The following is a 12853-nucleotide window of genomic DNA, read 5'->3' as shown; positions in this document are numbered from 1 at the left end:
AACTGTCCACACAGAACGTCAATTAGATCTGTAGTTTTCCATGTAAAAAGTTGCTTCAGGGACAGACGACGTGCGAGTCAGATAACACTGCTCTGCTATGCCTTAACTCAGTAACTGGGGTCACTTGAAAAAACAGCCAAGTCCCCTTTAGGCCAGGTCCTAGGGCTGCCGAGTGCTCTGGTGTGTGTAGGTCATGAGGATGTGGCAGCTGGTGACAGCACCAGTTTGGTGCTCAGGCTATGTCCTCTAGCTTCACCCTAGTCTGGCCTACGTCTCACTTGATCCACTGCCTTAAAAACTGCCTTACCGTTTTTCCACCTTGGTGAATCTTTTCAGCTTGCAAAATTCGTCCTGAGAAAGACAGTAAGTTGGAGTCGAAGCTCAACCCCCAGTCTCGAAGCTCCCTCTGCACGTTGTCATCTCTGCAAATGGAAAACAAGCTTGTGCTGAGCCCCAGTGGACACGTGTGCAGAGTGCACCCAGGACTGCCTCAGCTGAGGTTGTGCAGGGCAAGCTCCCCATCCCTCCCCTTCTCTCCAGGACACCTTCAGTTTAGAACCCTGAGACCCAAACTCCTGCTGCTCAGAGCAAGTCCTACGTAGGGCAGAGATCTGCCCCAACGCCCCCTCCTCCAGCCGGCCCCTTCTCCCAACAGGACTGAAGTGAAGCTTTATTCAAAGTGTTTGGCTCACTGAGGAGCAGAAGACAGGCCTTGCAACAAGGCCACACAGGAGCCCAGACCCTGTGGACACGCAGTGGCCGCGCCAGGCACCTACTTGTGGATGTAGTCAATGAGGCGGCCCACCTCCCGCTGCCGCTGCTCAGGAGTCAGCCGCGTGTGCACTGCCAGGTCCTTCATCACATTGAAGTCATTCCGCATCTTGTCAGTGAGACCTGCACACAAAGCACAGAGGGGTGAACTTCTTGTACCGAGCTCTGTAGCAAGGCAGGTGTGGGAAGGGGGTGCCTAGGAGGGGAAGCCGCCCCCACAGGGTTGCTAGGAGGGCTGCAGGTGAAGGAGCCTGGGGAGTGGCCATACTCTGGGACAGTGGCCCAGGAGTTGGGCAGCCTACCTGTGAGGTAGCAGAGCTCAGGGATGAGCATGGCGGGGCCAGGCAACGTGCCCCCAGGACCCCTTCTCCTCTTGGGCTGGCTGACCAGGACTGGCTGCTTCAGGTCGGTGATCTCTTGGTTATACTGCTGCTCAGGACAGGAAGGGGGGAGGTGATCACCAGGGAGCAGGTCACCTGGAGACAGAGGTGTGACTCTGGCTCTTAATTAAGGGTAAGGGCAAGGCCAAGGGCAAGGGCAAGGCCAAGTGGCAGGGTGGTTTTCAAGCACAGCATGAACATGCACTTCTAACTCTACTGGGACTAATCACCTCTCCTCTCCCCACAAACTAGGCCACCCAGGAGAGCTCAGCAGAGTGGACAAATGGCCCGTGGTTGAGAGGGAAACCCTGGTGGGAGTCTCCAGGAGTGCAGGCGAGGAGCCCTCAGCACTCAGGGGCTTTGAAGGCTTTAGTTGGGGAGTCGATCCCTGCCTCCAACTTGAAAGGGGGGGACAAAAGTACAGATGCTCACAACACCTAGACACAATGTCAGCATACATGGGCTTGGGCCCGGCTTCACCATCCCAGACCCTCCAAAGACCACCTGAGTTCTCACTGCAGCTCCTTTCCTGTGCCATCCAGACTCTCCTTCCTGTCATTTCCTGGAGCCCCCACATCTTTACCATCCCACTTAATTTATAATCACTTTTTAAAAACTCACACAATCCCACTGGGCAGAGAGGGAGGAGCATGGCATAGCCATGACTGACTTTGAGAGCCCAGACACCTACCCGGGCCTCATTCCTTTCTGAATGAAGGGACCAGGTTTCAGCCTGGCCCTGCCATCCAGGTCAAGAGTTACCTGCCAGCTCCTACTATACTTCCCCTATACCTGAAGCACAGCACTCATTTCTGTTTTAAGTTTCTGGCCCTGATGACTACCCCCAAAACCCCTCTCTTCTGCTCCAATGTCTTCTAGATTTCACCTTTCTCCCCAAGACCACTCACCACTGCACCTACAATGACCACCAAAAGTCTCAAGGACCTATCAGACGCCCCCAGCCTCGCCCATCAGTTGTGTCTGCCACAGTTAACCAGGTACACCACCCCTGGGCCACCCCCATCCCAAGGCACCAGAAGCTGAATCCAGGTCAGCACCAGGGCCAAGCAGGCAGAGCACAACAAAGGGAGTCTGGCAGAGCCTTTGGTCAGCAGGAGGGTTGGGACCAGTCCTGAGGACCACACAGCAGGAAGGGCAGCCTCGCAGAAGGGCAATACCAGAGTGAAAACATGTCACAGCAGGAGAGCCTGGGAGCAAAGGCAGTAGCAGGTCTAAAACCAGGGAAGGGGGGACGAGGTGGTGGCACTGCAATAACCAGCACCGCAGCCCTCTGCAGTCTTCCACAGCACTGGGTGTGACCAGGAAGACCCTGCTGGAGTGCAGTCCCTGCATGCATCGAGGGGCTAGGCACACCTCATGCAGCATCTGAGACATCCAGACACTTAGAACAAGGAGGCAGCTGAGTAAAGGCACACCTGGTCTGAAACTACCCCTGCCCCGAAGCCCAAGAATAAGGCTTGAGGTCACCCAAGGTGCACCACCCAAGGTGCCGAGCAGAGTAACAGCAGTGGTGATGTGCAGAGAGCCATCTGCAGGTGTCTTGTCTCCCCTGGCCTCACTTCATATTGATACCCAATTTCCAGCTGCTCTCGTCTCTATTTGATGATGACAAGCACTGACCTCTCCCATCCCCAACAGTGACCACTAAAAGGCACAGCTCAGTCCCCACAGCCACTTCTGACTACAGGGATCTAAACAGGTAGAGTTGGAGTCCCTGGGAGTGTGGAGGCTGGGGACAGCAGCAGAAGAAGCTGTGATGACCCCTGCCCCTCCCAGGCCCCTTAGCAGTAGTCCCAGCAGGCAGCTGAGGACCACCCAAGGCTGCTGATGGTGCACCTTCCATGGAGGACACACATGGCAAGAGCTCATGTGCCCAGACTCTCAGGAACAGAAAACACTCCAATAAAGGCACAAAAATAAAATCTGTTTCAGACAGGTTTTAAAGACAGGTTTGAAGGCATCAACTGACAGTACTCGGGAGGTAACTTCCTTTACTGGTAATACGGTGGACAAAGCAGGTGGCCTTCTGCAGGTCAGAGCATGTCTGCAGCCCTCCAGCAGTCCCGTGTGGACACTCTTCTCTGCCCACCAGCAGTCTCCTGCTACCCTCTGACCCTGCTGGTGTGGTGATGACCATGCCCCTCCTTCACAAGGCTGGGTCAGGAGACTGCCCAGAAACCCGACAAGCCCATTTGAACCTTACACATGTGAATCCAAAGCTAGAGTTCCCACAGGAGACTAGTACAGTGGGTGCCAAGGTGGACCAGCTGTGACCCTGGGCCCCAGGTGAAGTTAGCTGAAATGCTGGCTACAGCACAAAGGATCCAAGTGAGCTGTTACTCAGCACATTTACCACCTGCAAGTTCAACTTTGGTCTTTCCTTCTGCTAGAGAAGGGAAGCTGGGAGGTGCTTCTCATCATGGCGCCATACTGCCCAGTGGAGGGTGCGTGGTGTGCATGTTCACCGGGGAGCTAGGTGACAGGCCTGCAAGGCTGGCCTCGTACCTTCCGGTAGTACTCCAGGAAGCTGACCTCCGAGCCATCTGCCTTCTTGAAGGTGCTCTTTGGATTCTGGTCCCAGTCGATATCATCTACCCTGTAGGTCTTGTTATTGTACCTGTGGGCCAAGCACCAGAGAGAGAACAAGCATTTGGTAGAAACACAGGGCAGAGGACAAAGCAGGACCAGGCAGCCTACTTCTCTGGCATCACCAGTCTCCTGGTCATGTTCCCCAGACACTGACCCCAGAAGGGTGACAAGTGGCCTCTTTCTCCCAATCCCTCCCCAACCTCACACATCACAGAACTAGAAAGCCACATGCCCTGAAGGCTTGCGCGAAGGAGGTTCTGCACTTAAAGATTAGGCTTACTTGGTCAGAACAATCAGCCCTATCAGCTCCTTGGAAACTTGTTCCTGAAACTTGTGCTCCTCTGTCTGGTGGTACAGGTTGAACATGAAGTCCAGCACCGTCTCACTGCGCAGCACTTTGTGGCTGACGTCGGTACACAGCATGATGTTGTTCTCGTACTGAAGGATGGAAGTGGTGAAGCCAGGCCAGATCACCAACCTGTCGAGGACAGTGCTGGTCACGGGGGCCCAGACACCAGTGCAAGCTACTTCAAGTTGGGTCCCTCAGCTCCAAAGAGACCTTTCAAGGCTTCAATAGCCTCATATGGTAGTAATGATCGTTTAGAGGTTCCCTTTTAAATAAACACACAAACTTGACTGGGCTCTCCTTTACACTGATCCACCTGCTGCAAGTGCCTGCATCACAACAAACCCAAACCACCTGAGCCATAGCTGTGACAGCACAGTGACTTCTGCCTGGGGACCTCATCACCAGAGGGCAAAGCTCAAACTGAGTGCTGGATAGATGCTTATGCCTCTCTGGTGACATCAATGTTATTATGTTGCTTTGTCCTTGAATCCAAGTATTGCAGGGTGAGTTCTTAAGGCAAACCAAGTTACATGTTCCCCTAACGTGACATGCACCATTAGAGATACTGTTACATCAGACCACCACTCTCAAAGTCTGGGCAGAGAGAAACATAGGATTTCCCATTTCATACAAACCTATGATTTGGAATATCAATAGGGTCACTTGGGTTATAATAGTTCCGTCCAATTTGTTGCAAATTCATGATTTTCAAGAGCCTGGAGAGTAGAAAGTGAGCAGTTATAAAAGTGAGGGTGGAAAGCATCCAGTCCTGCCTATGGGACAGTGGGCTGCTCTGGGCAGGACTGGCCCTCATGTGCCTGGGACCCAGCAATGAGTTCCAAACATTTCAGAGTTTGGGAAAAGATCCCAAGACACACGAATTACATGAAATTCCGATTTGCATGTCTATCAGTTAGGTTCTCCTGGAAGCCAGCCCTGGTGTTCGTTTGCTGCCTGAGGCTCCTCAGGCCCAGCAGCTGAGGCTGGGAAGGCATGGAGCTGACCAGGCAGCCCTCTGCAGAGCCACCCTGCCAAGCCTTGATTGGAAATCCATAGATGTACCAATCACATTAATTCAAAATAAAGGATAATTTTCTATGAGCAATTTTAAAAGGTAAATTACAAATCCAAATCTCATAGCCCATTATTCAGCCTTCAGATTCTTTTTACCCAGAAAATAAACTCTCTGCCAGCATGTCTTTATTTTAGCTTTGGAAGATATGGCATGCACACTGACGACCAGTACGAGCCAGCCGCTGTCATCTCTCACCACAGGAAGGTGTGGAGAGGTCTCACCCACCCCTCCCAACCAGAGCCCCCCAGGGAAGGGTGACCCTGGCCCAGCACAGGCAGGGTTTTGAGGACCTGACATCAACACAAACAGGGAAATTAAAGTTAAGGGCTGGCTTGAAGCAAACTGCATGCTGATAAACAACACCTGAACCCACCCAGCCCCAGTTTCAATCCCAGGAATATTGCAATGAAGTCACACAGGGCATAAAGCCAGGTTGTGGATCAAAACCTAGAACTTGGAGGCCTTTACATAATTTTTATATATATATATATGTATTATATGTAATCTTCGAATGTTCTAATCATTCACCTATTTTCTCAAAAGGAAAAAATTCTTAACACACATTATTATAAAAATTACCCTAAGTGGCATATTTGTTGCTCAATCTGTTTTCCTAGGTTATCATTCCCACCTGGGATGATAAGACATGATGGTTAAAATCATGGCAATCCAGAGACACTGGCTCACCCAACATGGCAAAGCCCAGGTAACAGGTGCACATGTATTCTCTATATACTTCTTCCAGCTTTTCTGTTTTAAATCCTTAATAAAATACTCAAAAAAGTTTAACCACACTCACCTCCTGAATATGATGTTATAAAACTGCAGACAGGTTGGCGATGTGGGTGGGAGCTCATTGGTCAGCGTGATGGTGATCCGGACATGCTCTCCATTCCGGGTTTGGCTGAACACTTCTGTGACCTGCAGCCAACAAGGTGGGAGACCAGCTTCCAATTCTTATGGAAACCAAACCCAAAATACAATGCCTCTAACAAGGCAACCCTAAAGTCGTCATTGAAAGATGGATGTACTGCAGTCCTGGGGACATAACCCATGGCCTCACGTGCATTCCAGGCAAATGCGTTACCACTGAACTACACCCATCCCCAGGCCTAGGAAGTACATTTTTTAATAGCACTTTTAGAAAAGGATTAGGAGGAAGAGTGAGCGAGCCCCCATCACAATTTGCTGTAGCCCTTCAGTTTCCTAGTGGACTTGACAAAGGCACGTGATGCCAGTGTGGCCTCTGGGTTAGCCATAGGCCAATGGACAGGAGACCCCCAGGGCCTCTTCCAAAGTCCCCATCACCCTCTCCCCACCCAGACATGTGAAATAACCTTGTGCTGTAGTCTTTTAGGTAAAAATAATATTGTTCCATCAAAAGCATGACACCTTCCAATGAGATCTTCATGCTGGAAGAGGAGTGCAGAGCGGAGCCTCCTGGCCTCCATCAGCGGGTTGTAGTCAATGTGGTACTGGTAGAGTGCCCACTGGGGACGGGAGGTCAGCCGGAAGTGGTTGGTGCTCAGCCTCACTATGATGCCTGAAGATCCTGCAGAGCCGGCCACACTTGGTTAGCACAAGTCCAGAGTGTCCTTCCTGGAATCTTGCCTTCTGAGAACAGAGCTCAGAGCAGCAATCAGTATCCGGTTCCCAGAGCCCGGACTTGGGCACCACCATCCTACTTGTTCAGGGACTTCTTGAGAGTCCTGTTTTTGGCAACAAACCCTCCCTGGACCAAGGGATTCACATCAAAAACCAGCTGTCTCTAAGGCAAATGGTGTTGAAGGGTCCCATGTACTACCTAATACAGTAACATGGTGTGCAGTCCCGGACACCCCAGTCATTCCATCAACGCTAAGGGCTTCACACAAACAGCAAGACAATGCGCTTCTATTCCCTGCTTTGTGCTGAAAGTGACCTCCTGAAATGATCTACCAACTCTGTCCTGGACTCCTTGACATGCCATGCATGGTCTAGGTTCTTTGAGCCTGAACATGACCTTCTGAAATGTTCTGCCCACTCACCTGTTTTGGACTCCTTGACATGGTCGAGGTTCTGTCTGGTGTTCACACCGAGGTCATGAAAGTCCCTGCGCCGCCCTCCTCTCTCGGCCAACGACAGCTCCTGAAACCCAGCTGAAATCTGGAGCTCTTGAAAGACAAGAGGGAAAATGGAGCACATGGGCAATGGCAGGCCGAAAGAGAATGGCAGTGTGATGCCCTCCTGCGGAGGGCTGCTCCCCATGGCACATCTCCATGGCACCCCTCTGTGGGAAGACCCTGCCAGGCTTCTACTATCTGGAGTTTTAAAGACCTCCACCCTGGTATCTCCTGACATATGTCATGCTACGTGGAGCTGCAGCAACGGGGGGCTGACCCAGTTCACACCCAGAACCCATAATGGAAGACCCAAGCCTAACACATGACGTGGAACCTCTTCACCATCAGACATGTAACTGCTTTTAGTTATCTACTCAAGTTAGCCCAGCTTTTGATGCGATTACTAATGATGCCAAGAAATGGTCTAAAACGGCTTATTTAGGCACGATAAGCAAACTGACAAGTGATTTGAAATTTAATCACTTTGTAATCACTACTACAGGCCTTGGCAAGCCTACAGTCTCTGTTTTCAAGCAGAAAAGAAATTTGGTGCCCCTAGCACCTGTGGGCTATCCAGAGACCTGCTGGGCCCTGTAAGAGCTGCAAGAGCAGCCGCTGCCCAGGGCCAGCACTGCACACCCCATGGCTGCTCCAGGTCCCTCCCACTCTCCTCCACCTGGTGGCTTGGCTGTGGCTCCTGCTGCTCCTCTCTGCCGTCCTCGGCCGACCAAGTCCCCTTCTGCTGGTGGCTGCTGAGGTCTCTGCTGAATGTACCCTGGCTGCTGACTCTGCTGGTGCACAAAGAAGAGCCACTCTCAGGTCAAGAGTCCAGATACCATCGAGACCAGCTTAACCCAGTCTCAGCTACTCAAACACCACCTCCCAGATTCCCAAGTGTTCTGTTTTAAAAAAGAAATGCCTTTGAGGCAAGAGTCACAAATGATGTCAAGAGCCAGTTTTTCAAACAGGTGCTCGGTTCTCGGCTTCTTCCCAGAACAAAGCTGTTTTGGATATTTATTTATTGGTGCTGGAGATCAGACCTGGGGCCTCCCAGCTACTAGGCAAGGGTTCTACCATTGAGCTACATGGGAGCCCAAGGTGGTCAATGGTCTCTAAGACCCTTATGAGGCAGAAAAAACTAGTGCTCACTGCGGCTGCCCCTACATGCTGTGCCGTCTCCTGACCTCGGGCCCTTCCCCGGGCTCTGGCTCTGGCTCGCCCAGTCATCGTTTCTGGAGAGGAAATAATTGTGAAGACAATGTCATGCATAATCACGTCTGGCCATTTCTACAAGGTTACCTTTAAACATTAAGATCCTAAGATAAGCTCCTTGATTATCACATGCTGGACTCTTCTCAGCAGTTTCTCAGGGAAACACCCATTCCTACATCCCACAAGCTTGGCTTGGCCACTGCCCCAGGTGGTAGGGCCAAGTGGAAAACATTTCAACACAAGGTTTAGTTTCCAAGAGAATCAGTATAGACTGACGCAGGAGAGGCAAAGTGTCTCGAGAATTCAGTGATGGCAAACAGGCTCTCCACCTGGGTACTGCACACTCTGGTATAATCTGCCACAATACTGGCATTTGTGGCATGTTTCCAGCAAGCCCCTGGGCTCTTCCTTCTGTACACCTGCTGCATCTGCTTGGCTCCTACCCCAAAACTTCTCCCTCCTCCTCAACTGCATCTCATTCCTGAAAGGACATCAGCACCCTTTGCCTCTGAAGAGAAATGATGGGTTATATTTCTAAACTTTTCCTACAGCTGCATTCATAAGAGTCCACCATGAGAAGGCTTCAGATTCATCACCTATCACCCGCCACGGTGAAGGCAATAGCTCGTCAGCTCCAGTGCCCAAACCAGCCGCTGCCTGTTGCAGACAGGTGACTGTGAGCAAGCCACACACTCTAAAGCATCAGTTCCCACTCGGGTTACACAAGGCAACCTTCAGAGGCCAGCATGTTGCATCTCACCCTAAACCCTGCATTCACAACACGCCCAGGAGAAGGGCTGCAGGAGCACTCTCAACTCACCTGCTGCTGAGACTCAGCAAGAGCCCCTCCCCCAGCAGCCACAGTCAAGCCCCTGAATCCCCTATACCATGGCTCACACCTTTTCTAAACTAGAAGAGTCTTGCTCATTCTCTTCTAAGGACCACTTCAACGGTGTTATTCCCCCACGTTCCTTAAGGCTATCCACCTGCTGCAGCAGCCACTACACCTCATGATACCTAGCCTGATGGTTCAGACCAGACCTGAGGCCTCCTAGCTACAAGGCAAGGGCTCTGCCTCACACATGACAGCCACACAGGGAGCTCACCACAGTTTGGTCCTTCTCACCTAGTCCAGTGCAATAATCATGCAAATATCTTTTTAAAAACCCAAAATCAAACTAGCAATAAGCTGAACTGCCCTCTCAATAGGGAATACTCTTAAGCAACAGAGCAGTTCTCAAAGCGGTCTCTGGCTGACTGTGTCTGCAACTTGCTGGAAACACGGACGTGTGTAAGGGGGATGGGGGAGTCCCCTTCATCCAGCCGGAGCTGGACCTGTTTGCAGCAGTCCTCTAGATGGTTCTCATGACCCAGGTTGAGCAGCACCGCAGAGTACTGTTCACGTAAACAAGTGCACCTTGTCCAGCTTACCCAGGGAACTTCACTTTTCAGCTTGGTCTCCTTTCAATTACAAAAGTATCCCAATCTGGATGTTGGTGTAGGCACTCCTAACGAGAGAGAAATAAGTTTGTGCTTCCAACAACTACACTAGCTAGAGAGCATTTACGTCAAAATGATTTATCAACTTTAACTTAAAAACAAGAGGCAACTAGCAAAAAACACTGTAATGTATTTAAAAGTGGTTAAGATGGCAAATTTGTTACTATTTTGCCACAATAAAAAAGAAGAAAAACATTGTAGCTAGTTTTGGACCACACTTCCGGTAGAATTAGAAAGCACAGCAAACCCTTGTCCTATCACACAGCCTCCAGCTTTCTCCCCCTATGCCCGGCCCTGAGCTCACTGGCCCCCTAGGAAGGTCCAGCCCAAATCATAGGGAAGCCTCCTGCCTTCCAGACTGTTCTAAGGTCACCCCAGCAGGGTCCCTTTTATGCCAATACTTCCCTACTTTCCAGCTCCCCTGACTCCAAGCCCCCCAGGAAGGCAAAGCCTTTTCTTGCACCCACTCCTTTACCTCCCTAGCCTAAAAAGGGGTCTGGACCATGCAACTGTGTTGGATAATCCAGTATGGAAGCACCCTAACTCCCCCAGTCATGGTCAACGGCCTGACTCAGGGCCCATTATAGCTCGGTCCTGAGGTTGGTTGGTCAACCACCTCAGGACGGCAACGAAACAAAGGACAGGTGCAGTGACCCGTGGGGTTCAGATGCAGGAACAGGTAGAGCGTGGGGTGGGGATACTGGTGCCATAGGGGTGGGACAAGGTAGAGGTGGGAGTGCAGGTACCCATGGGGGTACGGACACAGGTGGGTTTACTGGTGCAGGCATGGGTAGGCGCACAGGGAGAGGTGGGGTGCAGGTACAGGTTGGGAACACAGGGAAAGGCGGGGTGCAGGAATGAGTGGGTGCACGGGGAGAGGCAGGGTGCAGGCACGGGTGGGCGTACAGGGAGAGGCGGGGTGCAGGTACAGGTGGGGGTGCAGGCACGGGTGAGCACACAGGGAGAGGAGGGATGCAGGTACAGGTGAGGAGCGACCAGGCGCAGGTGGAGTGGGGTGCGGGCGCCGTCCCGGTGGAGATCCCGCCCGCCCACGGCCTCGCCTGCCTCACTGGGTGCGGACTCGGGCAGAAGGCACTGGGGAGCGGAATCGCAGCCGCCTAGCCTTCGGGCGCGCAGCCGAAGGAGCAGGGCCACCTCAGGAGAGCGCGCCGCCTCGCACCCGCCGGGTCGCACCGCCAACAGCCGCAACGGCCCGATCCCTCCGCCGTCGCCCCACCGCCCCGGAGCCCCGGCCTCGCCCCGGACTCCCGGGCTGCGCGGCGCGGCGCTCCTTTACCGCGGACGTACACGGTCCGAAGCGAGGCGGCAGCAGAGCACGTGACTCCCGAGCCAACGGTGCGGCGCGCGCGCTGCGCCCTGATTGGCTGCCGCGCGGGTGGCCGTTTCCCGGGGTGGGGCTACAAGGCCTCGCCCCCGCCGGCCTAGGGGCCCGGAGCACGTGGCGGCCCTGCGTGGGCGTGGAGGTTGTGCACAGCTGAGCATCCCGAGGGCGCCCTGGGGTGGAAGAGTGGACTCAGCTGTGCGCTGGCCCGTGAAATCACAGGCTGTTTCTTCCATCAGAAACGGGGTTCAAAGTTTGTCCTCAAGGGAAATAAAACTGTCTCCAGTGCCAGGAGGCGGGTACCTAAAAGCAGCTCTCCAAATCCATGAGTTGTGCATCGGGTGCGTGCAGGAGACCCAGCACCGCAGGGAGGCCTTACTTGCCTCAGATTCACCTGGAGGGCTAGCATTCCCTCAGGTGGGACTCGCTAAGGGTCTAAGCGGTTGCAGGTGAGCTAGAAGAAGCTCGTTGGGATCCACCCTGAGCTAGGTGCCCTCCTCACTGAGGCAAAATCATTCCAGTTAAATCTTGTAAAATGGGACAGGCTTATTTGTCAAACTAGGAAGCTCCCTATTCTACAATCTCCTAAGGAATTCTCAAGGGGGTGGGCTAGATTTCAGTTGTTTCCCATACTAGACTGAGTGTAAAACCTACTGGGTAAACTTAGAAAAATACAAGTTCCCAGATAATCCTTATTTGGTAGGTTTGGGATGGGAGCTAGGAATTTGTGTTTTAAAAGTGATGCCAAATCGTTCTTTTGCTTAGAGGAGTCTGAGAAATTTGGGGCAAGATCTGAGATTCTGGAGTCATTCACATTTAGATAAATGATGAGAAAAGGTAAGACACTTGAAGCCAGGAGCAATTTGAAAAGAAAAAATGGTTTCACACGTGTTTTCACTTTTGGGACACAATTTGGAATGAGTACCATATGGAGATTAACTTTTCCAGGAAGGACTTAAAGGTTGGTGAAGATGTTCCATGAGCTGGCCAGCAGATGGAGCAATAGAAAAAGAAATGGATTAGAGGGTAAACCCAGCTCTTTCCCTTTATGTTTTTATGCCTAAAGTACTAAAGACATAGTACTCATGTGAAATGGCACCAGAGCATTGGCGTGTGATCTAAAGATGCAAAAAGTGCATAGCACGCCACTGTGTCTCCTGATGGTTCAAGCTCACATAACATTTAATAAAAAAGAAGTACAGAGAGAAATTTGGGAGACATTGTGGTTTACATTTTTTTTTTAAAACTGATAAGAGAACCAGAACTCTAATGGCATCAATTATTGGGCCCGACTGTTTAAACCTGGAAATTAAATGTGAATACTGCTTCTTCCCTGAGCTGGGAGATCAGAGTGCTTGGAGGGCTGTGAGTGTGCGAGGGAGTTGTTGGGAGATGCTTCAGGATGTGAGGACCCTGGAGTTAAGTGGGGTTTGGAGGGCATTCCTAGGCTTCCCTGCATCACCACACTCCATGGTTAAAGTAGGCATGTAGTATCTGGGACCACATGTGATC

General features: G+C 51.9%; 2 protein-coding genes across 8 annotated transcripts in view; one reads left to right on the top strand and one right to left on the bottom strand.

The window, feature by feature from the left end:
* The window catches only part of Rimbp2 (RIMS binding protein 2), a 199947-nt gene extending 193973 nt beyond the window's left edge, over nucleotides 1–5974 (top strand). For all 7 annotated transcript variants that reach the window (XM_078039390.1, XM_078039389.1, XM_078039391.1 and 4 more), the window contains 2 exons: nucleotides 2031–2149; nucleotides 4119–5974. In XM_078039390.1, the coding sequence (XP_077895516.1) occupies nucleotides 2031–2149; nucleotides 4119–4203 (204 nt within the window). In that variant the 3' untranslated portion in view covers nucleotides 4204–5974. The remainder of the gene's footprint in view (nucleotides 1–2030; nucleotides 2150–4118) is intronic.
* Nucleotides 5975–5983: 9 nt separating this feature from the next.
* Piwil1 (piwi like RNA-mediated gene silencing 1) lies at nucleotides 5984–11301 on the bottom strand. Its single transcript, XM_078039400.1, has 7 exons — nucleotides 11070–11301; nucleotides 9931–10007; nucleotides 8437–8519; nucleotides 7964–8078; nucleotides 7213–7338; nucleotides 6578–6737; nucleotides 5984–6106 (listed from the first exon to the last, which is right to left on the bottom strand). The coding sequence occupies exons 3-7, from the start codon at nucleotides 8512–8514 to the stop codon at nucleotides 6046–6048; spliced, it is 540 nt and encodes a 179-aa protein (XP_077895526.1). The 5' UTR covers nucleotides 8515–8519; nucleotides 9931–10007; nucleotides 11070–11301; the 3' UTR covers nucleotides 5984–6045.
* Nucleotides 11302–12853: the final 1552 nt, after the last annotated feature.

This window comes from Ictidomys tridecemlineatus, chromosome 2 (genome assembly GCF_052094955.1).
Source record: "Ictidomys tridecemlineatus isolate mIctTri1 chromosome 2, mIctTri1.hap1, whole genome shotgun sequence".
Classification (NCBI taxonomy): Eukaryota; Metazoa; Chordata; class Mammalia; order Rodentia; family Sciuridae; genus Ictidomys; species Ictidomys tridecemlineatus.
This window is presented reverse-complemented; position numbering and strand designations above follow the sequence as displayed.

Coding starts and splice junctions, on each gene's coding strand:
- Piwil1 (XM_078039400.1), bottom strand. CDS start 8,514: ATGACTGGGCGAGCCAGAGCCAGAGCCCGGGGAAGGGCCCGAGGTCAG. Junction 8,079..8,436: donor AGCATGTAGGGGCAGCCGCA/GTGAGCACTAGT, acceptor TTTGTGCACCAG/CAGAGTCAGCAGCCAGGGTA. Junction 6,738..7,212: donor TGTCAAGGAGTCCAAAACAG/GTGAGTGGGCAG, acceptor CCGGCTCTGCAG/GATCTTCAGGCATCATAGTG.